At 36.2% G+C, this 25,259-nt stretch overlaps 2 protein-coding genes across 3 annotated transcripts in view; one reads left to right on the top strand and one right to left on the bottom strand.

Annotated features, from left to right (window-relative positions):
• The window catches only part of LOC110447735 (vacuolar protein sorting-associated protein 13D-like), a 68,448-nt gene extending 64,691 nt beyond the window's left edge, over positions 1–3,757 (bottom strand). The window contains exons 1-2 of one of the 2 annotated variants that reach the window (XM_021493625.1): positions 3,658–3,757; positions 216–352 (exon numbers count right to left, since the gene is read on the bottom strand). In XM_021493625.1, the coding sequence (XP_021349300.1) occupies positions 216–312 (97 nt within the window). In that variant the 5' untranslated portion in view covers positions 313–352; positions 3,658–3,757. Of the gene's footprint in view, positions 1–215; positions 353–3,498; positions 3,632–3,657 lie in introns of those variants that run through there. The other variant, XM_021493628.1, reaches the window with a different exon arrangement.
• Positions 3,758–4,578: 821 nt separating this feature from the next.
• The window catches only part of LOC110447694 (polyphosphoinositide phosphatase-like), a 26,422-nt gene continuing 5,741 nt past the window's right edge, over positions 4,579–25,259 (top strand). Inside the window, exons 1-20 of the mRNA XM_021493540.1 lie at positions 4,579–4,712; positions 6,260–6,358; positions 7,198–7,327; positions 8,017–8,182; positions 8,882–8,932; positions 9,389–9,711; positions 11,019–11,150; positions 11,736–11,836; positions 12,342–12,504; positions 13,036–13,133; positions 13,645–13,778; positions 14,790–14,900; positions 15,320–15,323; positions 18,302–18,360; positions 18,824–18,990; positions 19,504–19,645; positions 20,375–20,433; positions 22,381–22,522; positions 22,927–22,998; positions 23,421–23,595. Coding sequence (XP_021349215.1) covers positions 4,656–4,712; positions 6,260–6,358; positions 7,198–7,327; positions 8,017–8,182; positions 8,882–8,932; positions 9,389–9,711; positions 11,019–11,150; positions 11,736–11,836; positions 12,342–12,504; positions 13,036–13,133; positions 13,645–13,778; positions 14,790–14,900; positions 15,320–15,323; positions 18,302–18,360; positions 18,824–18,990; positions 19,504–19,645; positions 20,375–20,433; positions 22,381–22,522; positions 22,927–22,998; positions 23,421–23,595 — 2,385 coding nt within the window. The 5' untranslated portion in view covers positions 4,579–4,655. The remainder of the gene's footprint in view (positions 4,713–6,259; positions 6,359–7,197; positions 7,328–8,016; positions 8,183–8,881; positions 8,933–9,388; positions 9,712–11,018; positions 11,151–11,735; positions 11,837–12,341; positions 12,505–13,035; positions 13,134–13,644; positions 13,779–14,789; positions 14,901–15,319; positions 15,324–18,301; positions 18,361–18,823; positions 18,991–19,503; positions 19,646–20,374; positions 20,434–22,380; positions 22,523–22,926; positions 22,999–23,420; positions 23,596–25,259) is intronic.

Raw genomic sequence — 25,259 nt, forward strand, 5'->3', positions numbered from 1 at the left:
CTCTTATTTGCCTATCTGAGCAGACTTGGAGTAAGTTGTTCTGAGGATACTTAACACAGTTAAACTCATTCACCCCTGAAGACACATTTGAACTCTTCCAATTCAAAGGTTGGAATAGTTCATTATGAAATTTCAGGGGTGAATGAGTTAAGGTTGTTTTAAAAGAAAACAAGACATTACTTTCACTTGGCCATTCTGAGAATTGTATAGCATACCCTGTAGAAGGCCGATGGACAGCTGTGTGGTGTTAAGGTTCTCCACATACTCCCCTATATAGGTGTTCAGTATCCACGCTGCTAAACCCTCAAGCATGCTGGTGGATGGTTCTACTTAGTGGGAGGTTATATTTTGTCTGAAATTAAAAGCAAAATGATTAAAATAATGTACCAAAAAGTAGTAAAAATTAGTAAAAAAGGACTGATAAATTAATGATATTGTACTGTGTTATGATCAATGATAACACATCATCATATACATGTTTGTTATCAAAATTAGTAAACTGTGGAATATCAATTAAATAGAAATGAATGTTGAAAAATTACTCGTGTATACATGTACACTATCTACATAAATAAAACATAATTTAACATATAATTAAATTTTAAGATAAAAGACATTTTTTGGTATGAAATAAACATCTCAAAACAGTTCTTTGAAAGGCTTAATCTATCAGGTAAGCTTATTGATCAATTACTACAAACACTATATGAAGTGTTTGTATGACAAAACTTCAGGTAATTAAGAGTATACCACTGCATCTTTGTATGGCAATACTTAAGGTTAAGAGTATACCAGTACATCACTTAAGGTAAAGAGTATACCACTACATCTTTGTATGACAATATTTATTATTAAGGTAAAGAGTATACCAGTACATCTTTGTATGACAATATTTATTATTAAGGTAAAGAGTATACCAGTACATCTTTGTATGACAATATTTATTATTAAGGTAAAGAGTATACCAGTACATCTTTGTATGACAATATTTATTATTAAGGTAAAGAGTATACCAGTACATCTTTGTATGACAATATTTATTATTAAGGTAAAGAGTATACCAGTACATCTTTGTATGACAATATTTATTATTAAGGTAAAGAGTATACCAGTACATCTTTGTATGACAATATTTATTATTAAGGTAAAGAGTATACCAGTACATCTTTGTATGACAATATTTATTATTAAGGTAAAGAGTATACCAGTACATCTTTGTATGACAATATTTATTATTAAGGTAAAGAGTATACCAGTACATCTTTGTATGGTAATACTTAAAGTAAAGAGTATACCACTACATGTTTGTATGTTAATACTTAAAGTAAAGAGTATACCACTACATCTTTGTATGACAATACTTAAAGTAAAGAGTATACCATTACATCTTTGTATGACAATACTTAAAGTAAAGAGTATACCACTACATCTTTGTATGACAATACTTAAAGTAAAGAGTATACCACTACATCTTTGTATGACAATACTTAAGGTAAAGAGTATACCAGTACATCTTTGTATGACAATACTTAAGGTAAAGAGTATACCACTACATCTTTATATGACAATACTTAAGGTAAAGAGTATACCAGTACATCTTTGTATGACAATACTTAAGGTAAAGAGTATACCACTATACATCAGTTATGATCACGTAAGAGAGTTCCATTTCCAGAACTTTTTCATTCACTGTTAGATTGCTCCCTTACATGTAGAAGATGATGAAAAGGTTTATTTCCCATGTCAAGGTAATTATATATATAGAGATAAATAGTTTTAAATGTCCATGTGACGGTAAAAATATGAATAAAAACAAAACACGAAGACTAGTATAATCGGCTAGCGCATTCGCCCATCTTCAGGTGTTTTGAATTTATTTGTGACGTCATAAATGGAGTACATTTATGACCTCGCCAATAAATTCAAATGGTCTGAAGAGTCCCAAGATGGGCGAAAGCGCTAGTCGATTATACTAGTCTTCTTGTTTTGTTTTATTCATATATATATATATCAAATTGTCTATCATTTTGATGCTGTGCATTTACAGTGTGTGGTATAGTTCACATACCTAAATATATAGTAACATTGGTGACATATAGGATAGGTAGTGTATAGGTTTTAAATTTAAATTTATTCCTTTACATCCATTTTGTTTTCAATACTCTAATATCAAACGATTTAATTCTGTTAAATGCATGGGGAGATATGATTCATATGAAACACTTCCAGAAAAGGTACAAACATATATATTTCATTATATTGACAATAATAATAGAATATTCAAAAATGATTGGGTGTATTTTCTTTAACAATTGAAACTTTTTCTATGGGCATTTGAAAAATTATAATCAGAAACACCCAAAATTAAAAAAAAAAAGTATTTTACATTAAAACACTAAAGCAAGAACAAAGTTCAATAAAAAGGAAATTAGAAGTACAGAACTAACTTAGAATTTTTTTTTGTCTGTATTTAAGGTATGTATACTATAAAAATCTTTTTCACATGTTATTTAAGACAAATATGTATAACATCATAAACATGTTGATTACAATAAAGCTTTGCTTATAAATTCAAGTGAAAATACATAGTACTTATTTAATTAATAGCTACATTTCACATCATATTCATGATTAATTATTAAGCATTCCAGTTACTGTTGCAGATCAACAAAAAGTTCTATTTAACACATACATCAATCTATACTCTGGCTATTTAAATACTCACACAAATTATATATATATGATTCTTTGTACATTGATAATATATATATTTTACAGTGAAACTATGATAACAGTTATTACACTGACATTTACAGAGTAAAGTATTTATTATTATTAATTCAACCATGTGCAAAACGAAAAAAATGCTCTCAACCTGAACAGTATTTCCATATAAATGAAAGCTTAATATTTTCCTGAGGAGGTCTGACAATATTTTGATTATATGTTTAATTTCAGAATCATCATTGCTTGCAACATTCTAATATCAATAATCTGGAATCTTATTTTATTCAGCTTCTTTTACAAACCTTTACTATATTGAATGGTTTAATTATTCCAACAACACCAAAGAAATTGAGGAAATAACCAAATGCCAGTGTTCAGATCAAGAATATCTAGATATGGACCTCCTGGCCACTAGTACTGGCAGTAGTCACTTGCAGGACATGCACATGATTAATAGATCTCCCGGGTAGGCATAGCATATATATGAATTTATCTCGTCTCATATAAATACATATATATATACAGAATTCAGTACCTGTGTTAATTTGTCAGTCTATAATTAGACATTTCTCATAGGTTCATGTAACCATGAAATTAAAAACAAAATGAAAACAACAGCACGTGACAAAAAAATAAATAAGCACGCAACTATTTTGCTCACAGGCGTTAAAGATTCGATGATCATGATATACGAGCTCTTTTGGACAGTCTATTGCGGAAGTTTTGCACATGAGCCAAGTGCGGGGCTGATATGTAGAACGTACAACTTACCTGTGTATCTATCTGTCTATTGCATCTCAGTTTGCCTGGGGGAGTCTGGGTTGCCTACCTGTGCTGCAGTATACAGGAATTATTGCGAGACATTTCTTTTGATTTAGCGTCCGTCACCTAAAATAGTGAAGCTATTCATTCATAATGTATGCAACTTACTTTTATATTTCGTCATGTTTACTTAGCTGTTGTATGTCAGGTATCTACGCATGATTAATCAGCAAAGCAATATTCCATTTTCTGTTTACAACATGACCTTCTGGATAGAAAGGGGAATAACCGGTGCGACGGAAAACAGTAAATTGCATGGATGACTGTCTAAGGTTTCCGGAAAAAGGGACATCGATGAACTAGGGTACATTCGCGTTACCGGTTGAAACGGTTGAACCGGTTGAACATGTAAAGAAAACGACAGGTACAGATTTGGACTGAGGCTGACCTCAGGAAAATTTGGCACGTTTAGATTGAGGGGTCCAGACGTGCCTGATCGAAACTAAAATGCTTACTATTGCCAATTTGCGTTATTTCTTTCTAAAACAATGTCAAGTCACATGTAGTTTTTAAGTTACGTTATGTTAATTCAGTGGACGGATGAAAGAAGGTCATAATATTCTTGAAACACTGTTTTTTATTCTCCGAATCTGTGGATTTTTAGCTCTGCTTATAGAACGGTCCAAGTGTGTTCGTTTATCGTGGAAAATTTCTGCGCCACACGTACCGTTTCAACCGGTATACGCGAATGTAGCCCTGGTGGTTTCTTCTTTAATAAATCATTTTGCTTTTAAAACATACATATCATCAAAGCTTTCTCTTGTTTTACAACAGACAGCTACTTAAACTTTCTCTTTCTTTCATTTTAGTATTTTTCAACATTTTTTTTAAAGAAATTAAGTGATAGTGGATAAGGTAAATGCAGGAAGATTGCTTTTTGCACTGTGCCCAGTAAGGTGCATAAAACAAATGTCTTTATATAGTAAGCATGTTTATCTTTCATTGAATTATAGCAACATGCAGAAGAGCTAGTCCGGTTTGTCCACCTTTCGATAATTAGTATCCGCCTTCCTTCTCAGACGATCAGAGTTAATCAGACGTTTCACGTCATAGGACTAACAGACGATTTTTGTTTTTGTTTGTCAAAATTTGATGAGGATTTAATCATGGAATGCCCCATCATCTCAAGAATACAGAAAGTCATCCTTTATGAAACGAAGGCAGTAAGCAGACGATTAGGCTGTCAAAATTTGTTTTAAATTGGATGTTTGTCATCTGAGCACAGGGGTTCGTTACAAATGTGTTAAATACAAATATACTGATACTGTATGCAGATCACAGCACAGTTTTTGTGTGCTGTGATCCATATCAGTAAAGCATATGTGTATTTTAAACCTTTGTTACGAACCCCTGTGATCTGAGCAATAGTGTATTGTTGATGGTTTTTGAAATAAATGTATGGAGTAATCAACCATTTCGTTAACAGTTAAACAGTGTTAAAAAATATCATTTTGATGGCAGAGATACAGTGTAGTCAGTTGTTGGCAGTTTTATCAGCAAAGTGGTGGAGGTAAATACTGATAAATAATACCTTTCCATTAATTCGTGCATGGAAATTATGGCAACATGATCCTGTATACAAGAAGTGAATTGCGGCACCCCAAAACTTGGTGCTCAAATTTTTCAAAGTGACCCTTTAGGGGACAATCTGATCAACAGATTTTTAAAGAAAAGATAGTTATGTGACGGGAGCGGAAAAATGCATGGCCAGACCGGGGTTCGAACCCAGGATCCTTCAAACTCTAAACACTACCAACTGAGCTACCAGGTCGCCGACGATCGACCCAGTCTAGTTCCGCTACAGTTATATCGGACAACGTTTACTTGTGCACCCCTTTCAACAAATGTGTCAAGATTCTGAGGAACTTTTTCGATTTGACTTGAGAGGATGCCTTGGAGTACATATATACTTTCTAGTCAGCATCACAATCTGCATAAGTCAGCAATCTTCATTTATATCCATTTTTGTTCTAATATGTATACAATGCATGACACAGAAAAAGGCATACAAAATAGTACTGCACATAAACTAAATACTTTAGGCAAACCAACTTAATTTCAATACCAAGCAGCTGACTAGAAAATATTTACTGTCCAGGCAAAGCCAAAAAAAATGTGAGAAGGTCAAATATTTGTTTCTAGATTCTGCCAGGCTCCCATCTCGGGATCAAATAGATTCTATTAAGAAACTGGTATAATAGCTATATAGTCTTTATTACATACTTACTAATGAATATGTTTTTTTTGTAAATGCGATCTGATACAATTGCTCTAACCCATATATCGCCCCTCGCCGTATCACACCCCAAGACCTGTATCAGCCCCCGCCGTATCACACCCCAAAACCTGTATCACCCCCCGCCGTATCACACCCCTTTTGGAAATTTTTCGTTTTTCAAAATTTCAAAAGAAAAATAGACCATAAGATAGTAGTTTTTATTAGTAATTATGTAATAAACAGAATAAAACATGCCTTCTTCCATATCACACCCAGTAACAACCCTCGACCAATACCATCCCGAGGGCCGTTGGAGTCTCGGGTTGATACTCAGGGTGTGATATGGAAAAAGGCATGTATTATTCTCTATGTAGTTTGAAGTTTATCAGTTATGATGAACTTAGGTGATGCTTTATACCAGTTCTATCTATATATCTGTAAGACAATATACTAAATGTCATTGTACACTGCTTTATTTCTTTTTTTTTATAGAGGTTCTATGTTGTGGGTTCCAACAAGACAGAGACATGTTATCGTGTCTTAAAAGTAGACAGGACAGAGCCAAAGGAGTTAATCATTCAAGATGACAAGGTATATACTTAACAAGCTGCCAGATTTAACCCTTCCACCCTGATGTAACTTTAGTAGACTCTACCATGCATTGATATTGATGAATCCATTATGGTCTACAGTGGTGAAAGGGTTAAAGTGATTATCAGAATGTCCAATTTTTGATGTAGAGGTTTAAACCATTTATTGCATATTATTGGAATACAATGGTTCAAAAATCTGAACGGTAAACATTCCCCAGCACATCATTATTTATTACTCGGACCAGTCACCATATTGATGAGCAACATATTAACAGCTAGCTATAGGAGTGCAAAATGTTAAGTTACAGTACAGACTAACTATATATGTGTCGCAAAAACATAGACCTCCTCATCACAGACAGATGCTCTAAGCAACTGAGCTACAGAGTCTTTGACACCAAAGAAACACAAGACCATTTACCACCTTTTGTGGGTATAATTGGTTGGGCAATAAATCTATGTGATATGGGAAAATGCAAATGGCAGAACCAATTTGGAATCGGATCCTCAGATCACTTAGATGAATACTTTAACCAACTGAACTATTTGAATAATCCAGTCTAATTCAACCTTTTATGTTTGCATAAAACTCAGTCTTTAGATCATTGATGTTCCCTGCTCTAATTTTAATATATTTTTTCTGAACTTAGGCATATATGTAATAATATATATAGAGCTCTTTTATATCTAAAAATACATTTATTTTACTGTGTGTGCTCTCTTAAGTCGTATAGAATAAAGTCCAAGTTATATGAATACTTTAATATTTTCTCGTGAAATAAGCATGACTAACCAATACAATAAAAACTTACTTGGTCAATTGTATTGTTTTTAAAGGCAGAGTACTCCATGGTCCAGATTCGTAATCTTCTGACAATGATCAAGCATGGTAACATAAACAAAGACTCCAAGCTAAAGGCCGGAGACTCACCTTTGGCCAAGTCGGTTTCTGCATTCGGAATATTTGGTGAGTATTCAACAACCAGACAAGGGAGGAACAGAGATACTTCATCAATAAAATATGATATTAATACTTACTTTTGGCTTCCTACATGTAGTTATCTCTGAAAATGGAGGCCCACGATGAAAATATCACTTCGAATGTAATACACTTTCATGTGGGATCAAATAAAAGGCAAGAAATTACCATGACCGACTTCAGTAAAAGACAAAAAAACAAAAACAGGACAGTAGCTCAATTGATAAATTCTTTGTTGAAAAAGGGCATTTAATATTATTCAATTTGTTTGTATCTTAACAGAGTTTGATACTTTAGATCGGAGTAAATATATAGTAAATGTTACATTCATTACTATATACATGTAGATAACTACCCTATCATCTGTCCTAGCCCTTAAGGGCTCTTTCCTGCTCGTATAGACATGGTCAAATTGTTTCCATTGAAGGAAAGTTGTACGTGTCAGGGTGCATAACTCTTGGTTGGCCAATGCAACCTTGTGAATCATTTATGTGGGTCCTAATTTTGTTTCAGTTTATTTTGTATATACATCAGTGGATTATTTTCTTACAAGTTTGAAAAAAAAATCTACCTGTTTACCATGGTTTTCCAAGGAATGTTATATAATTAACTGATCATGAAATAATTAACATTTTGTTGACTGGTAATGTGATACAGAAATTGTATTATCCTTGAAGGTTTTGTCCGATTTCTGGAGGGATACTACATCATATTGATAACAAAGCGTCGGAAAGCAGCAATACTAGGACCCCATATCATCTACAAGATTGAGGACACGGCCATGATCTATATCCCTAACGACAATATCCGCTCATCCAGCTATAGCTACTCCGAGGAACAAAGGTATGTCTAGAAGTTATAGTGAATGGGGCCAAACTTGTGCAACAGAACTACAGCTATAGTCATCTGTGATCAAAAAGCTTGATAGATAAGATAGAGTATTTGTTTAGGGATCATAGGTTACTCAGAAGAACAAAGGTATGTCTAAAAGTTAGTGAACAGGGCCAAACTTGTGCAACAGAACTACAAGTTAATTAGTCATCTGTGATCAAAAAGCTTGATACTCAGATAGATAAGATAGAGTATTTGTTTATGGATCATAGGTTTTCTGCATGCTTGCAAAATTGTGAATGTATTATAGGGAGTTAAAGTATTTCAACTTAACTCTTTCAGATAGAATGTACAGTACATGTCCTGGAAAATGCTTAAATATGTTTATTGTTTTCCATGAAAATTAAATAATATATACTAGAAATTCAGTGAAAAAAGAAAAAGATTTTTCCACCAAGATAGCTAGGGTTTGATTCCCTGATCTGACATGAAAAGGTCTTGGGGCCCCTACCCAATTTCATAGATTTTCTCCCAAATTAACACCCCCATGCACACTACCATCTGGGCCAACAAGATTATTTTTTATAATTGATATTTTAGTATTTAATATTATTGAATTTAGGAAATAGTTCATAAAAGTTTGTATGATAAACCATAATAGAAGACTCAATTGTGTGATGTATCATACGTATACCAATATCTTTTTTCCAGGTATTTGAAGATGTTTCAGAGCATAGATCTCTCCAGTAATTTCTACTTCAGGTACGTTTTGCATCATTGTAAGATCATAACTATAATCTGTATTTAATTCTCATCAAAGCTTTTGGTTATAGTTTAAAATCCAAAGGTGGAATTTTGTTAGTTTTGTCTTCAGTAAATGGGAAAATTTCGTTTCTAAACTATTTTCTTATTAAAACATGTACAGTGTAGATATTGATCATACTAATTATTCTACCAAGGTAGTTTGTTATTCTAAGCCTTTTTTCTAAAACCTTAGAGACTGACATTTGTTTCTAAACATTTTCTTCTGGTTGGTAAGTATGAGGGATTTCCTGTCACATCATTCTGTTTTGATATCCAATAAAGGTACATGTCTGCATGTGAAAAAAAAACCAAAAAAAAAACCCCAAACAAACGAAGGCGAGAACATTGTTGAAGTTGATACAATTCTTTAAAAAGTTTAACGTGTCTTAGTAATGGTCATTATTTGTGTTTCAGCTATAGCTATGATCTGACCCATACACTCCAGTATAATATGACCACTGTGATTGACCCTGTGACCTTACGTCAACCAGAGCGTACTGATTCGACACCGCCTTTGAAGGTGTGGGGACAATCTGGAACAGGAACAGATCAAAAGTCAGCTGCGGAAGAGAGTGGGCCCCCTGACACTGGTCAGTCTGCAGAGACAACAGCAGACAAAAAGTCAGTAGAGGACGAGCATAAACCCCATGCCACTGGTCAGTCAGCAGAGGAAGGGAGTGTGCCCCCAGATACTGGTCAGACGGCAGAGACAACAGCAGACAAAAAACAAAGTAAAGGTTCTTTGACTCTTCTTTTTTATTGGATATAACTTCAGTACATGTAGGTATTTATCCATCCTCGATATCCAGGGGTTACGCTCACTTCCGCTCTCTGCACCCCTGGACATAGCAAAATTGGAGGCACGAAGATAGCTGTTTGATTGGTATCAGGTAAAAAAAAACTGACCAGTCGCTAGGCTGATACCTCTCCTTTGGAGTTACAAAGGAGCGACACTCGACTTCAAAGCTTGTCAATTTTTACCGTTACGTGACCGCAAGATTATTTTGATGTACATCAAAGAATCAAACCAGTCTTCTCGTCTTCATCTTCAAGGTGGCGCACACTGAGCCTTCAATTTTGCTATGACATTTTCCAGGGGTGTAGAGAGCGATAGTGAGCGTAACCCCTGGGTATCGAGGATGGTATTTATCTTAATGGTACATATATCCACTGTCGTGTAGCTGTGTATGCTATTGGATGTGTTGTGCCGTTTCCTGTTTACATTGTGACTGATTTTAGTGGATCAACAGAGCACATTGGATGGAGTGTTGTTTTCCTCAGCTAATTGCCGTTTTGTCTATGAAATATGCTGATAAAAGAAGAGTAAATAATGTCTAATCAAATTTTTATGTAGCTTTACACAGTTGTTCATAGCAACGGTTTAATTTGTAATGATGTGGAACCAAACTGTTGCATAAGGAAGACAAACTACAGAAAAATAAAAAAATAGTAGGCGATGTTTTCTTCAAAATATAAAATTTTCCAGATATGAATTATCTGTAGTATATAAATCAGATTTGAAATAGTCATATCTTTTCTCTCAATTTTTGAACAAATCGAGGACGGCGATTGATTTTATCCGGTGGACTGAAGGCTTCCCTGCGGTCATTGGAAGCTAAACCAACTTTTTAAAACACTTGTTTAGAAATATTAGGAGCTGGATGGTTTGCAATGCAGGAAACAATACCGACATGTATTTTTTTTTTAACTTATAATGAGTGGCCTAACAAGTATGGGAACAGCTAATTATGACTTACCAATCTTCTCTGTTTACCCATTGAAATCAGTGATCTCGGTACTACAGTATGTATTAGTTTCGTTGTGACTCAGACTGGTTCATTTATTTTTGAACATGCCGTGTTAATTTTCTTTTCATTTCAAGTATACAATGTATCAATCTTAAATTTCTAATCACTAGTTAATAGTATTTAATGATACTTGAGTAATTAATAGTATTTAAGATGTTTTGAAATTATATGAGTACATATAACTTAACTTAAAGAAAAATGCAAAGATTGCAAAGTTATGCTGTTTCTTAACACAGAAGTAATCTATGGTGTGCGCTCTGTGCCCGAGGAGAAATATGTGTGGAACCACTTCCTGCAACGAAACTGTAAAGACACAATCCACAGAGACTGGATGATCCTCGTCACACATGGGTTTGTGGATCAGCGTAGTATCCTTTCTGTCCTCCGTGCAATCAGACCTGCCTTGAGAAACCAGCTTTTCTACCAGTGACCTCTCATACTGAAAACATACCATTTTAGTTGTATTTTAGTTCTAGTGCTTTTTGTGCTTTGAATTTCAAAATCATAAAAAATTATGATTGCCCTAATTAGAGTTTCTGTATAATTATAGTTATCCATTGCATATATTGCAAATGCGCCAATTCATCAATTCGTTAATCTGTTAAAATTCAATCACACACTAACATTTCAATCCACTATCACTTTCAGTATCGGAAAGTCTGTTTACAGTATCAGATTTGTTTACTAACTGTAACAGCTCATTTTCACCTTTTGAATGCCCTTGACCTAAGTTAAACTCTCAATGTCAAAATGGCTGAAGTCTTTCGTATTCTAGTGGGGTGTACTGCCGTATAGATGGAGATAACTCAGTAAAACCATCAAAGAAAACTTTTGTCTCCTGGTACTGTCTAATCCAAGCAATTTGTTGGATTCCACAGGGTGAAGGGTTAGCCAGGTTTCAGTATATATATATGTATCAGTTTATATTACTATGACCCTTGACCTATGACCAGATATTTGTGTGTATGGTAAACCATTGTACTTGACCTTGATAGCCAGAAGGTCAAATCAATTTGCTGGAACAAGATTTTTGAAGAGAGGAGCTAACTGCAAGGTGCAACATAAAAAACTCACATCATTTAACATGAGTAGTCGAACAAAAAACAGAACGGTTCTAAATTAAGACATTTTTTTAAGGACAATTGAATGTCTTTCAGAAAGAGATATTAAAAATTAAGATTAATTGTCTTATTAATAATAATAATAATAATAATAATCTGTATTTATCAATTGTATACAATTGTCAACAACAAACATAAGCTCTGTAGAGCTTTTATTACGATGACGCTAAGGAAACGAATGGTGTTTTCGTGGTGGAGGAAACCTCCCTCTGAAGCTCAAGCTTGATTACACACAGCAGTACAATCACTGTGCACGTTAGCGATCACGGCTACTGAGGCAGCCATCTTCAAGAAATCTGCTGTTTCACACCTAGAAGTTGTTTGAGTACTCTTGAATATACTGTTAACTGTAATTTTGATAAATACATAACATTATTACAAGGCTGTATGTCTAGATGATGGAGGAAACTCACTTCCAGTTTTGTTGCATTTTCATAGGGAGAGGTAGCCAATGAGGTGGAGACGGAACAGATCCTTCACGACGCGTCCATCACTTTCCTGGAGAGGGCTAACATCACATCCTTTGTACAGATGAGGGGGTCTGTGCCCCTTTACTGGTCACAGGATGTTTCCAAGATGGTACCCAAACCACCAATCATGAGTAAGGGCTGTTAGAATTGTTAAAGGAAGACAAATATTTGTGGTTATCTATTGTGGCAGGTTTTAATTGTACATAGGAATAAGGTCGCCTTCTAGCTTCGAGCTAGAGGGAATTTCTCTTTAGCTCAGTGGTAGAGCGTCCGACTAGGAACCTGGAGATCGAGGGTTTGATCCCTGGTGGAAGCACACTATTCTCTTTCCTGTTACACTATATAAGTTAATGTTTGTGAAATTGTATGTGTATTCGTTAAAGGAACAAAGTCATGAAATTATGATAAAAAGAAGAAAAGCTTGAAATTTTTAGTAGAAATGACATTTTGGATACTCTTGTCCAGTTGCTGTAATTTTGTTTCCGTTTGCTGAGACGATTGTATTACTGGGGTGATTTTGTTAAGAAAAGTCAAATCTGTCCCCTTAAACACTGACTTGATGGTGGGGGCAATTCCATTAGTGGTGGATCATTAACGGTACTTGAACGTATTTTTTTAACTCATGTTCACACGTGTTAACACTGGTTCCTTACATTTACTAGTTGACCAGATAGATCCATATGCTGGTGTAGCAGGCAGGCATTTCAACGAGGTGCTCAAACGCTATGGAGCACCTGCCATTATTCTGAATCTGGTCAAGGTAAGTACAGATTATATAACGTTTTCAACCAAACAATGTTGTAAGATTCAATTACCTGGTACATATAATAATGTACCAGTATTTCTTCATGATTCTTTGAGTTTTCCTCTTTTCCAATTTCCTTCATCGGCTGTGCAAGCAGTAGCTATGTTACATTTAGCAGTTAAACTGATCATGTCAATTCACTCCACTCTTTTTTAACATCTTATTGCATTCAGATTTTTGTTTTGTTTTCACTGATAAAAAATAAAATGAAAAAAAGAAACTTTGAATAAATGTATATATTATTATTTTATTCATATTTTTCTTTTGTCTGTAATCCAGTTGCCGTTAGTACTTTCATTATCAAAGGATTGAAATACTGTATCAAATTCCTGTACTAAAGCTCGCAAATAAATCTGTAATTAATTCAAAATTACGCACTTTATCATTAACTATAAACTGCCCATATCACTGGAAATGATGTGAGTGATCATGAAGTGACGGTGCCAGCTTATGATGTGTCTTGTAGAAGAAGGAGAAGAGGCGGCACGAGAGTATCCTGACAGATGAGTATAAGAAGGCAGTTAATTACCTCAACCAGTTCCTGTCTCCTCAACACGCCCTCAAATACATCAGCTTTGACATGGCCCACATCAGTAAAAAGTAAGCGCTCTTTATCTTATGTATATTAAACCTGCTCCCATCACCGGTATCACCATGCATGATTATGAAGAAGAAAGATTTGTTCCTTTTGAAAATGTATTTTTCATTAAAGTTGATGAAGAAAAGAATATAATGCCAGGCCAGGGTTAATTAGGGTGAATAATTAGTGGAGACTCACCATTGACATTACTCGGTAATACAGAATGGTTAGCAGTGGGATTCCAACATCAACATTTATTAGATCATGGATGATGATTATTGCTGACTGATGGGATTGACAACTATATTTCCCTGCTTTTTGGGTTTTTTTCATTTTATTGTTACAAGTTTGTTGATAAGGTGTTAAGGATATTAATACACATGAACTGTCATTTCATGTTAATGTTAGTAAACCTGTACTACAACTGTTGCTTGACGATATTTAAGAAATAGTGTTTTAATGATATGGATTGTCTAAATATATCTGATACATTTCTTATAAAGAATCACTCCAACTGAGTGAAAGTAGCTGTTAAAATTAAATTTACAACATGAGTTTTGGTTTTTTGGTGGCCAAGTGGTTAAGGCGTCTGACATTCTGCTACCACTTCCCCTCCACCACTGGGTCGCGGGTTCAACACCTTATTGGGGTAGACCCAGGTACTGGCCGTTGGTCGGTTGTTTTTCTCCGGGAAATTTGCCTTTCCTCCACCACCAAACCTGGCACATCCTTAAATGACCATAGCTGTTTAAAGGAAGAAAAACACAAACAAACCAACAGGATTGTCAAATAATAATCTTTATTCATACTCTTTATTTACACAGTTGATGTGAAAATTTAACTGCATCTTGAACATCAAATTGTCCTTAAAGCAAACAAAAGTTTGTTTTTACCAACTAAATGATTACTTATAAGTTATATGAATGCTAAAAGCAGTGATTTTGATTCCATTAAAATCCTGCCTATTTTGGTCAGGGTAAATTCTTAGGCATAGCATTCATTACTCAACTATATATTTATTATTTTTCCAGTAAGGATGTTCTGCTGAGGATGGTAAGCTTTGCTGGAAAGTGTGTCAAACTGAGCGGACTGTTCGTACACAGATCTAAGAAGGTTGGAGACGAGTTTTGGCAGTCGAGCAGGTAAAAATCATCAATAAGACAATTTGCCGAGCATTCTACTTTGAAATTCCCTAATTTAAAACTTGTGAGTGTAAAGGCTATGACAAAAGATTTTCATAAAGGTCAAGGTCATACCAATTATGTGTCAAGGTCACACTTTACGATTGATGTAGGTCAAGTTCAAATTATATACCATTTGTCCATGTCATGGTCTTACTAATATTTGCTATTTGTACTAAGGTGTTCGGGTCTTATTTATTACCATTTGTGTGAGTCAAGGTAACAGTATTGCCATATTTGTTATCAGTGTGATGTGTGTACATATCTTTTTTCAGTCAGTGGCATATTTTGATTTATTTACTATCAGGTCAAAGGCATTACTTATCATTTTTGTTTCATACTCTTTACCCTGTTATGGGTCAAGGTCTTAATGTTGCCAGTTGTGTAAGTCAAGGTCATATGTACTATTTTGTTGTCAGTTATGATCATACTTTTTACCATTTGTGTGTTAACCCATGCTGGTTTGGGGAAAGAATAGGCCTGCTGTTAGTGGTGTATCCAACTGCATGATTGTAAGAGTTGACTAATGTGCCCCCCCCCCCCCCCCCCTCCAGAAATCAAAAATAGATCTGCTGTATTCCCAACTGCATGGGTATCGTAAAAGGCAACTTATGTGGGGCCCCCTGCAGAATCGGGGGCTTCCTTCTGTGTTTTCTACGGATGGGACATGGAAGAGACCAAAATTGATCTGTTGCCCCTATTGCAACACTTGGGATCTTTTTTGTTTCCAATCTTTCCTGTCTTCTTTCTTTTCTATCTACTTTCTGTTTCAGGCTATGTCTCCCTTAGGCACCGTCCTTATATGACCCTGGCGGTTGTGTCTCCCTTAGGCACCGTCCTTATATGACCCTGGCGGTTGTGTCTCCCTAGGCACCGTCCTTATATGACCCTGGCGGTTGTGTCTCCCTAGGCACCGTCCTTATATGACCCTGGCGGTTGTGTCTCCCTAGGCACCGTCCTTATATGACCCTGGCGGTTGTGTCTCCCTAGGCACCGTCCTTATATGACCCTGGCGGTTGTGTCTCCCTAGGCACCGTCCTTATATGACCCTGGCGGTTGTGTCTCCCTAGGCACCGTCCTTATATGACCCTGGCGGTTGTGTCTCCCTAGGCACCGTCCTTATATGACCCTGGCGGTTGTGTCTCCCTAGGCACCGTCCTTATATGACCCTGGCGGTTGTGTCTCCCTAGGCACCGTCCTTATATGACCCTGGCGGTTGTGTCTCCCTAGGCACCGTCCTTATATGACCCTGGCGGTTGTGTCTCCCTAGGCACCGTCCTTATATGACCCTGGCGGTTGTGTCTCCCTAGGCACCGTCCTTATATGACCCTGGCGGTTGTGTCTCCCTAGGCACCGTCCTTATATGACCCTGGCGGTTGTGTCTCCCTAGGCACCGTCCTTATATGACCCTGGCGGTTGTGTCTCCCTAGGCACCGTCCTTATATGACCCTGGCGGTTGTGTCTCCCTAGGCACCGTCCTTATATGACCCTGGCGGTTGTGTCTCCCTAGGCACCGTCCTTATATGACCCTGGCGGTTGTGTCTCCCTAGGCACCGTCCTTATATGACCCTGGCGGTTGTGTCTCCCTAGGCACCGTCCTTATATGACCCTGGCGGTTGTGTCTCCCTAGGCACCGTCCTTATATGACCCTGGCGGTTGTGTCTCCCTAGGCACCGTCCTTATATGACCCTGGCGGTTGTGTCTCCCTAGGCACCGTCCTTATATGACCCTGGCGGTTGTGTCTCCCTAGGCACCGTCCTTATATGACCCTGGCGGTTGTGTCTCCCTAGGCACCGTCCTTATATGACCCTGGCGGTTGTGTCTCCCTAGGCACCGTCCTTATATGACCCTGGCGGTTGTGTCTCCCTAGGCACCGTCCTTATATGACCCTGGCGGTTGTGTCTCCCTAGGCACCGTCCTTATATGACCCTGGCGGTTGTGTCTCCCTAGGCACCGTCCTTATATGACCCTGGCGGTTGTGTCTCCCTAGGCACCGTCCTTATATGACCCTGGCGGTTGTGTCTCCCTAGGCACCGTCCTTATATGACCCTGGCGGTTGTGTCTCCCTAGGCACCGTNTAGGTGAGATCAAGTACCGTACAAATACGCCTTAGCTTATCCGGTGAGATCTCATATCGGTACATGGCTTGTTAAATGTCGGTCTTTGGGTTTTTTCTTTTCTTTTTTTTTTTTATCTTTTTTCTTTTTTATCAAGAATCCCCAAATCACTGCTAAAAACTATATTTACACATTATATATAACTGTTTCTTCTGGTATGGCTATAACTTTGATAGTTCATTTCAGAAAAGAAAACCATACCTTGTGGGTCTTTTACAAGAAAATGATAAACAAGGTGTAATTGGCACAATATAATCAACAAGTGTCCAAATTTCAGTGAGGCTAGATTGGTATTCAAACCCTTGACCTCTTATTATTATACTGTCACTCTACAGTTATATCAAAAATAAAATTAAGGGGAGGTACTGTATAAACAAAAGACCAGAGTGCTGTAAGACGGGGATCCTTAAATGAAACAAACAAGAAAAAAGTGTTTGTTTATGTTCTTTCACCAATGCTTGTTGAGATTATTAGCATCAACAATAATTTAGGAAAATATTTATTTTCACATGCTTGGACTAAAGTGCAGTCGCTTTGAATAATTTCAGTCTTAATTGAATTACCGGAAAATGTTCTGAGGCACTCTGCTGGTTAGCTTAACATTTATCACATACCTGTTGAATCTTGTTATAGTAATACAAGCAATTTTCAGACCATGAAATACAATGTTCTGTGCAGTACGGAATGTTGTATTTACCTACTAGCCGGAACTACTTTTTCGGGGAATCCCCTTGTCATGGCGAACTGAAAAGTTCCTGGTATTTGCAAAAAATATCAAAGTTAATAAATTCTTTGTATTGATTCCTACCAAATACGGAATGTGTGTGATAAAAGCAAGACCACACACTTGTGTTTTTCTAACGAATCAGAAAGCACTCATTTATTGCGCAGACTTATATATATTCACTCGTGCGGCACTCGTCAATATATTCGTCCGCGCAATAAATGAGTGCTTTCTGATTCGTTAGAAAAACACAAGTGTATGGTCTTGCATATGTATTGCATGACGTACAACAATATAAAAAAAAAATGTTTTTTACTAATGCCTACAAAGTTGAAGAAAGAGGGATGGGCTTATTACCGAGCACCCACCCTATGCACAAAAAGTAAGGAAAAGTGGGGTGTAAGCTCATTACCAGTGATGGGTTTACACCGGTAAAATACAAATTTCATTCACATTTTATGCTTATGATTGGCATTTGATTGAAATGCATCCAAGTTTCATAAATATTTGTCTCTTTGCAGCTATACATACTAGGAGTGTTAAAGGAACCAAAGTTAGAATTTGATACAGTCTGTACTAGGTGAGTACTTCTGTGCTTACAGGCCAATGTGAAATACATTTTAAAAATGTTGATTTGGCCAAGTGGTTAAGGCGTCGGACATTCTGCTACTGCTAGCCCTCCACCTCTGGGTTGTGGGTTCGAGACCTACGTGGGGCAGTCGCCAGGTACTGGCTGTAGGTCAGTGGTTTTTCTCTGGGAACTCTGGCTTTCCTCCACCACCAAAACCTGGCACGTCCTTAAATGACCATGGCTATTAATAGGATGTAAAACACAAACAAACCAATCAAACCTGTATGTCTGTGAATAAAATATATGACTCTTCTAGTCAGACCGTAGATTTGAAGTTTCAGTGAACACTTTTTTTTTTTACACCTATGGCCATAAACTCACACAATCAATTACGGCAAATTGACACAATGATTTGACTGATTTTGTCAAAAGCCTTAATCCTCTATTTCAAAGCGGACTCGTTGTGTTACAGAATGTTAGAACAGCTGTATGAGGACCAGGGGGACACTATAGCCCTGCAGTATGGGGGCTCACAACTTGTCCATCGTATCGAAGGGTATCGTAAAACTGCTCCATGGACTTCCCACTCAAAGGACATTATGAACACTATTTCTCGTTACTACAGCAACACATTTGCTGGTAAGTGTTGCTGATGCGTCTTATGAGAATGCATTTAAGATAATTTCACTGGACTTAATTCACCTTGAAATGAATCATACAGATTAAACAAATAATTACCCTGTTGTACTGTTGTGCATGATTGGACTAAGAGCGACTCAGCGAGCGTGACAGATTTTTTTCTTTTCTATCTGTTTCCTTTGCTTAGGGAGATATCCATATTATAGAATCAGATTAAATTTAATTATTTTCTTTTCTATGTTTTTTAACAATTGTTTTACTTCTGTGATAGTTTTGGCATGTCTACCATGTACCCATATTTTACTTTGTGGACTTCTAGGACCTTAATTGTTAAATGGCAGTTTTAATTTCAACAAACAACCCAGAGGTTGATGAAGGAAAGAGAAAATAGAATGTATAAAAGAAATCGTTCGTGGGATCAACTCTTTCTTGGTTTTACAATTTCATTAATTCTGACGTTGAGGCTGGTTCAAACTTAAGTCTAGAATAACATGTTCCATTTTTTCTTGATAGATCTTGAAAAACAGCAGGCCACCAATGTTTTCCTGGGTGTATTTGAGCCAGTGGTAGGAAAGCCAAATATCTGGGAATTACCAACAGATTTCTACCTCCACAATAAGGATTTTGGAGCCAAACTCACTCAGATAAGGAGAAGGTAGGATTCCTGAAAATATGGACTTTAATGTCTAATTTTGGAGCATAGAATTTTCAAAGAAAGCAGTTTGCTCCTGTCTACTCTACTCCAAAATCCCATGCCAGGTGGAGTATAAAATGGTCTTGGGTGGGTATTGCAATGTCTGTGCTGTAGCATGCAAGTCAGGTGACACTATGAAAAATTGTGCTGTTTACGTCATGGTCCCTTTGCAAAACAGAACAAAATACACATGGAGATATTAGTCAGGTGACATAGGGCTAGTAGTAATTTCCAAATAAGGCAGCTCCTGTGAAGTCCTCAAAATAGATTGATCAGTATATCGCCTAATTTTATTGGCTTATAAATTTAGCTTGATAGGTTGCTATATCAAATGATGCATAATAAATAAATATAAGTATATATGTCATATTTGATAAAGGATATAGATACTCATCCCGCGATTTTTTTTTTTTAAATATTTCATAAGAGTTTGATAGAGAAAATGGTTATCACAGCTTATAAGACAATTTAAATTCTCCCAAAAAAGGGCTTCTCAGATTATGACAAGTGTAGATTTGTCTTTCATAGCCCTTCAAAAGTGTTATTTTGTGGTATTTTTCACCAGTTTAGTCTATCAGTCCTATTTGTGCTAGTTGTTAGCTTCCAAGTAGATGGTACATACTTTTAAATTGTTCTGATGAATTTCCTAACATCTTACTAAAAGAAGGACAATTTTTATTTGATTGACAGTTACTCACAGTGGTGGGAGGTGCCAGTTTACAGAAGTTTGCCATTGCCATGGAAACAAGGTAATTAATACAAATTTACTTATATAGTGATTTTGAGAAAGTTAAAATTTGTTCTAATAGTTTTTGTGTCACCTGCAATGCAAGGTGACATATAGGTATTATTTTGTAGGCGTCGTCATCGGTTGCGTCATCCGAAACAAGGTTTCCGTACGATAACTTGAGTTTCCTTGGGTTGGTTGGACTCAAACTCCATACAGTGTTTCCTTTCTTATAGTGCTTGCTGGGGATTGCTTTTCAGGTCAGAAGGTTAAAGGTCAAGGTCACCATTACTATAAAAAGGAAATCTGTTTCCGTGTGATAACTCAAGTTTCTTTAGGTCGATCTAGCTCAGACTTCATACTGTGCTTTCTTACCATTAGTGCTTAGTGCTTGCTTGGGAATGCTTTTCAGGTCTGAAGGTCAAAGGTCAATGGTGCCATTACTATTAACAGAAAATCTGTTTCCATGTTATAACTCGAGTTTCTTTTGGTCGATCTAGCTAAGACTTCATACAGTGCTTTCTTACCAATAGTGCTTGCTTGGGATTGCTTTTCAAGTCTGAAGGTCAGAGGTCAAGGTCACCGTTACTATAAATAGAAAATCTGTTTCTGTGAGATAACTCGAGTTTCTTTAGGTTGATCGAACTCAGACTTCATACAGTGCTTTCTTACCAATAGCTCTTGCTTGGGATTGCTTTTCAGGTCCGAAGGTGAAAGGTCAATGTTGCCGTTACTATAAATAGAAAAACTGTTTCCTTGAGATAAGTCCAGTTTCCTTGGGCCGATTTACCTCAAAACTTCACACTGACCGTATATTTCCATGGAATTGTTGGTGTTCGAGCCAAACCGCTTTTCTACTCTAAAACTGCTAAACAGCTTTTTTCACATTACATGGAAGCAATTGCAGGCTGTTAATATAAATGGATTCATCTTCATAATCTCATTTTAGTTGCCTGTGCAGGCGAGACATCCACTCCTGTGGAATTATTGCTTGTTCTGTTAAAATAAAGGTTATAATGTTATCTTTTCCAAGAACTAATCGTTCATCTTTGATGTGTTTGCACACTCTCTGATTAAGACATTGAAACTTAACTTAATATTGTTGACTTTGCAGTCTCATATATTTCTAATGGAGAAGGAATACAGTCACTTCAGATTCAATGGTACTTAAAATAATTGTTCCCTCAACACTAAAAGTATCTTGGACTTGAGTAAGGCTACTAATAATACACTGTACTACTCTCCAGTAAAAAAAAATTGGACTTGAGCAAGGCTGTAAGGATCACTACTGGGGCCTGTTTGTTTATACGGAACAACCGGTTTGTCCGTTTTTAAATGTAACATTTTTGGATATAAATCCTGAAGGACTTGCAAATGTTTATGCAGGCCTTGTAAGGCTTTGTTAAGGCTTGCCTGAAAGCAACATCAGATTACTGGGTCTGACCTTATTTCATAAACAAACAACTCTAGTCCAATCGGTTCAACCATTTGGATCGCAATAAATCAAAGCAGCCCAGTACTCATAATAGTTGTCAATATGTGCTTTGTTGTTAGTCGTTGCCATGCTCAAATAAGATATTTGAATGATGAATTGTTAATTGATTAGAAAACTGACTGATATGAAGATATACCGTATTTGACTATAAATAAGCACCCTCTGGCAATAAGCCCCCTCCCCACTTTGGCAAATGTATGTGGATTTATTTTGCTGGAGGCCAATTTTTCGCTTTTTCGGCTTCCGTTTTGAGGGCAAATTTATCATTACAGCACACATTTGTTAACAACATAATATACATAGATATTTAAATGTGAACGGCAAACTTGATATCAGGGGGAAATATATTTTACCGTCGAAGGGAGAAAATTTGACTGAGCAAAACTGCAGGGAATACAGTAGTCACTCACTGGTTTTCCTATGTCACTGTTTTGTTATATCATTGATAATGTCATTTTTTAATCTGTGACTCAGTGTCCAAACCCCAGACTTGTGAGATTGTGCGTGTGGACCAGGTGGAGGAGAGGGTAAACCTGTTTGAGGAGTACTACCGTACTACAGAACTCACATTCTTCCAAGACATCTTCACACATTCCCTCTACCCTACATTCTCCAAGTAAGCAACTATTGTAAATATCGTCACTTCTGCTAGATTTGCATTTCTTCTTAGTTTTTGAGAATGTACTGGAGTATTCGAATATCAAACAAATTACACATTTACTGCGTGCCAATTGTATTTCACCTGCTACCATTTTTGCTATTTAACTAGAGCACTGACAGGTCAGCAAGGGCCTGATCATGTATCTTCTCATAATGAAGCCTGTTTAATGATTCTATAGCTACAACAGATTGTTGTAATTACAAATAAGAGCTAACAATGGTACATTTTACATGCTAACCCTATTGTTTCATATATTAATATCCACAGGTCTGTTTTATCAAGACAATTTTAAGACTAAAGGGATTTATTTTACTCGTCATCTTGCATTATAATGTCTGTCATTGGACGTATTTTTACAGGGATGTAAAACCTAGAACGACCAAGTCGGAGAGTCCTTTTACCAGGAGAGTCCAGCCTGAACAGAATGCCATGTAAGGAGAATTATCACCAATGTATCATATATCATCCCCTAGTATGGGATTTGTTGAATTTTATTTGTTATCTGGAAATTGTCCTGAAGTTCAAGACCAAATACATTTACTAAACGTTATGTAAATATTTTCATAGTGTGTAAAAGGGTTAATTATGCAAAAAGTGAGCAAAGATCTGCTGTTCCATGGAATAGTTTATTAACCTATTTTACGATCGTTTACTCAAACATGGTTGCTTTATATTAGGTAACAGAGACAAATTAAAAAAACTTTTTAAGAATGTGAACTTGATTCTTCATGATACAGACAATGTTTACATGCACAAATAATTTATTTACATTGTGCTTTAAATTAATATTTATGATCTAAAAATAAACTGTGACCCTTCAAAACTAATCAGCCTAGACCTTGACCATCCACAGCCAGGAAGCTAACCCTAATGTCAGTGGTAAGGACTCCACCTCCTCCACCACCTCAACAGGATCTGAGTCCAGCGAAAGTAGCTCCGATGAGGTAGAGATGCTCAACATTGATGTTTCCAGCTCACAGTCGGACTCCTCCGCTGAATTGGTAGATGAGATTGTAGAGGAAACACAGGTAAATTTCAAAACATAAACCCCAGTGATTGGTTACTTCGAAAATATATGACATAAATGATTTTTCTTTTTTTATATAATTTAAAGTACAGACACCACAGTGTGTTATAACATAGCATTTTAATCTGAAATGCAAAACTAATATTTTTTTGTTGAAATTCTTCTATCTACATCACATACCATTGATATGTCATATATAAGCCTCCATTACATAGGGGTTTTAGGAGGCTCCACCCTTTCGCAGTTAACCAGCAGAATTCGTTTAAATTTCACATAATGGTTTATGCAATTATGTATAAAGGTGATTTTACAAAAATATATGCATTCTGATAGACTTTGGATTTGTTGGGAAAATAAAAAAACAAAAAACTTTTCATCAATTTTAATATTTTCCGTTTTTTTTCGGTGTGTGGCATTGTTTGGAACTATAACAATAATAAAAAAAATATGAAAAGGAACATTGCTAGTTAACCCTACAAATATTTCATTTATCACAAAATATATAAAACACGTTACACAACGTTTTTTTATTGAAATTGTATGGATAAAAGTTAGTACTGTAAGGAAACAGGACACATAGTTTCATACAAAAAGAGTTAAAAAATTGAACAAAATATACACAATGGCTTTAAATTTCATTTATTTTAAATTTTGCAATGACTTTGATTCTGATGAGAGTTATCGTCATTGAAAAAAAAATCGAAACTTTTTGCAGAGGGAAAAAAATTACAAAGTGACAGTTATCTCTTTCTTCATATATATTCAAAATGTTGGATATAAATTCAAATAATGATATCAGAATTGTCAATTTATTGTTTTTTTATGGACAAAATTACTCTCAATCATGTACCTTAGGACATCATTCCACAGCCCACTAGCCCATGGTATATTTACATGTCAGGTACATATGTAACTAGAAGCAAGCATGCATCCACACATGTATTTTCATAGGGATTTTGATACTTAGCAAAACATTATTTTCACAGAGTTCATGCACTATTTGTAAAAATTATTTACTCAACAGAGCGTAGCTCGCTCGATAGCAAAAATTGTAACAACCTCGAGTTTGTGAGCTCGTGATATGTACATGTGAGGTTGATACACAAAAACACATCAGTCCGCATTCCATGCGCATCATATATAAGACCTTCTTAAAGTCGTCTCATGTCAGTGTCTTTCCGTGACTCAGTTTATGTCATTGTATCGGAATCTTTTATTTCTGAAGTACTTGTGATTACACATTTCCCAGTGAAGTCTCGATATCGGGTGCTGATATGTCATCATCACGCATGTGTACTAGTGTTACCCGGTGTTACTAAAATTTACGCTAAGGCATTGAAATGCCCGATACGCAAAACGGAAATGACGACATGAAAATATGACAAGAAAAACATGTGTATTACGAAGGGTGGAAAGTCCTTAAGATTCCATTAGCCTCCATCACATAGGGGTGTAAGATTCTATTAGCCTCCATCACATAGGGGTATAAGATTATATTAGTCTCCATCACATAGGGGTGTAAGATTCTATTAGCCTCCATCACATAGGGGTGTAAGATTCTATTAGCCTCCATCACATAGGGGTGTAAGATTATATTAGCCTCCATCACATAGGGGTGTAAGATTATATTAGCCTCCATCACATAGGGGTGTAAGATTATATTAG

This window comes from Mizuhopecten yessoensis, unplaced genomic scaffold (assembly GCF_002113885.1).
Source record: "Mizuhopecten yessoensis strain PY_sf001 unplaced genomic scaffold, ASM211388v2 scaffold3575, whole genome shotgun sequence".
Taxonomy (NCBI): domain Eukaryota; kingdom Metazoa; phylum Mollusca; class Bivalvia; order Pectinida; family Pectinidae; genus Mizuhopecten; species Mizuhopecten yessoensis.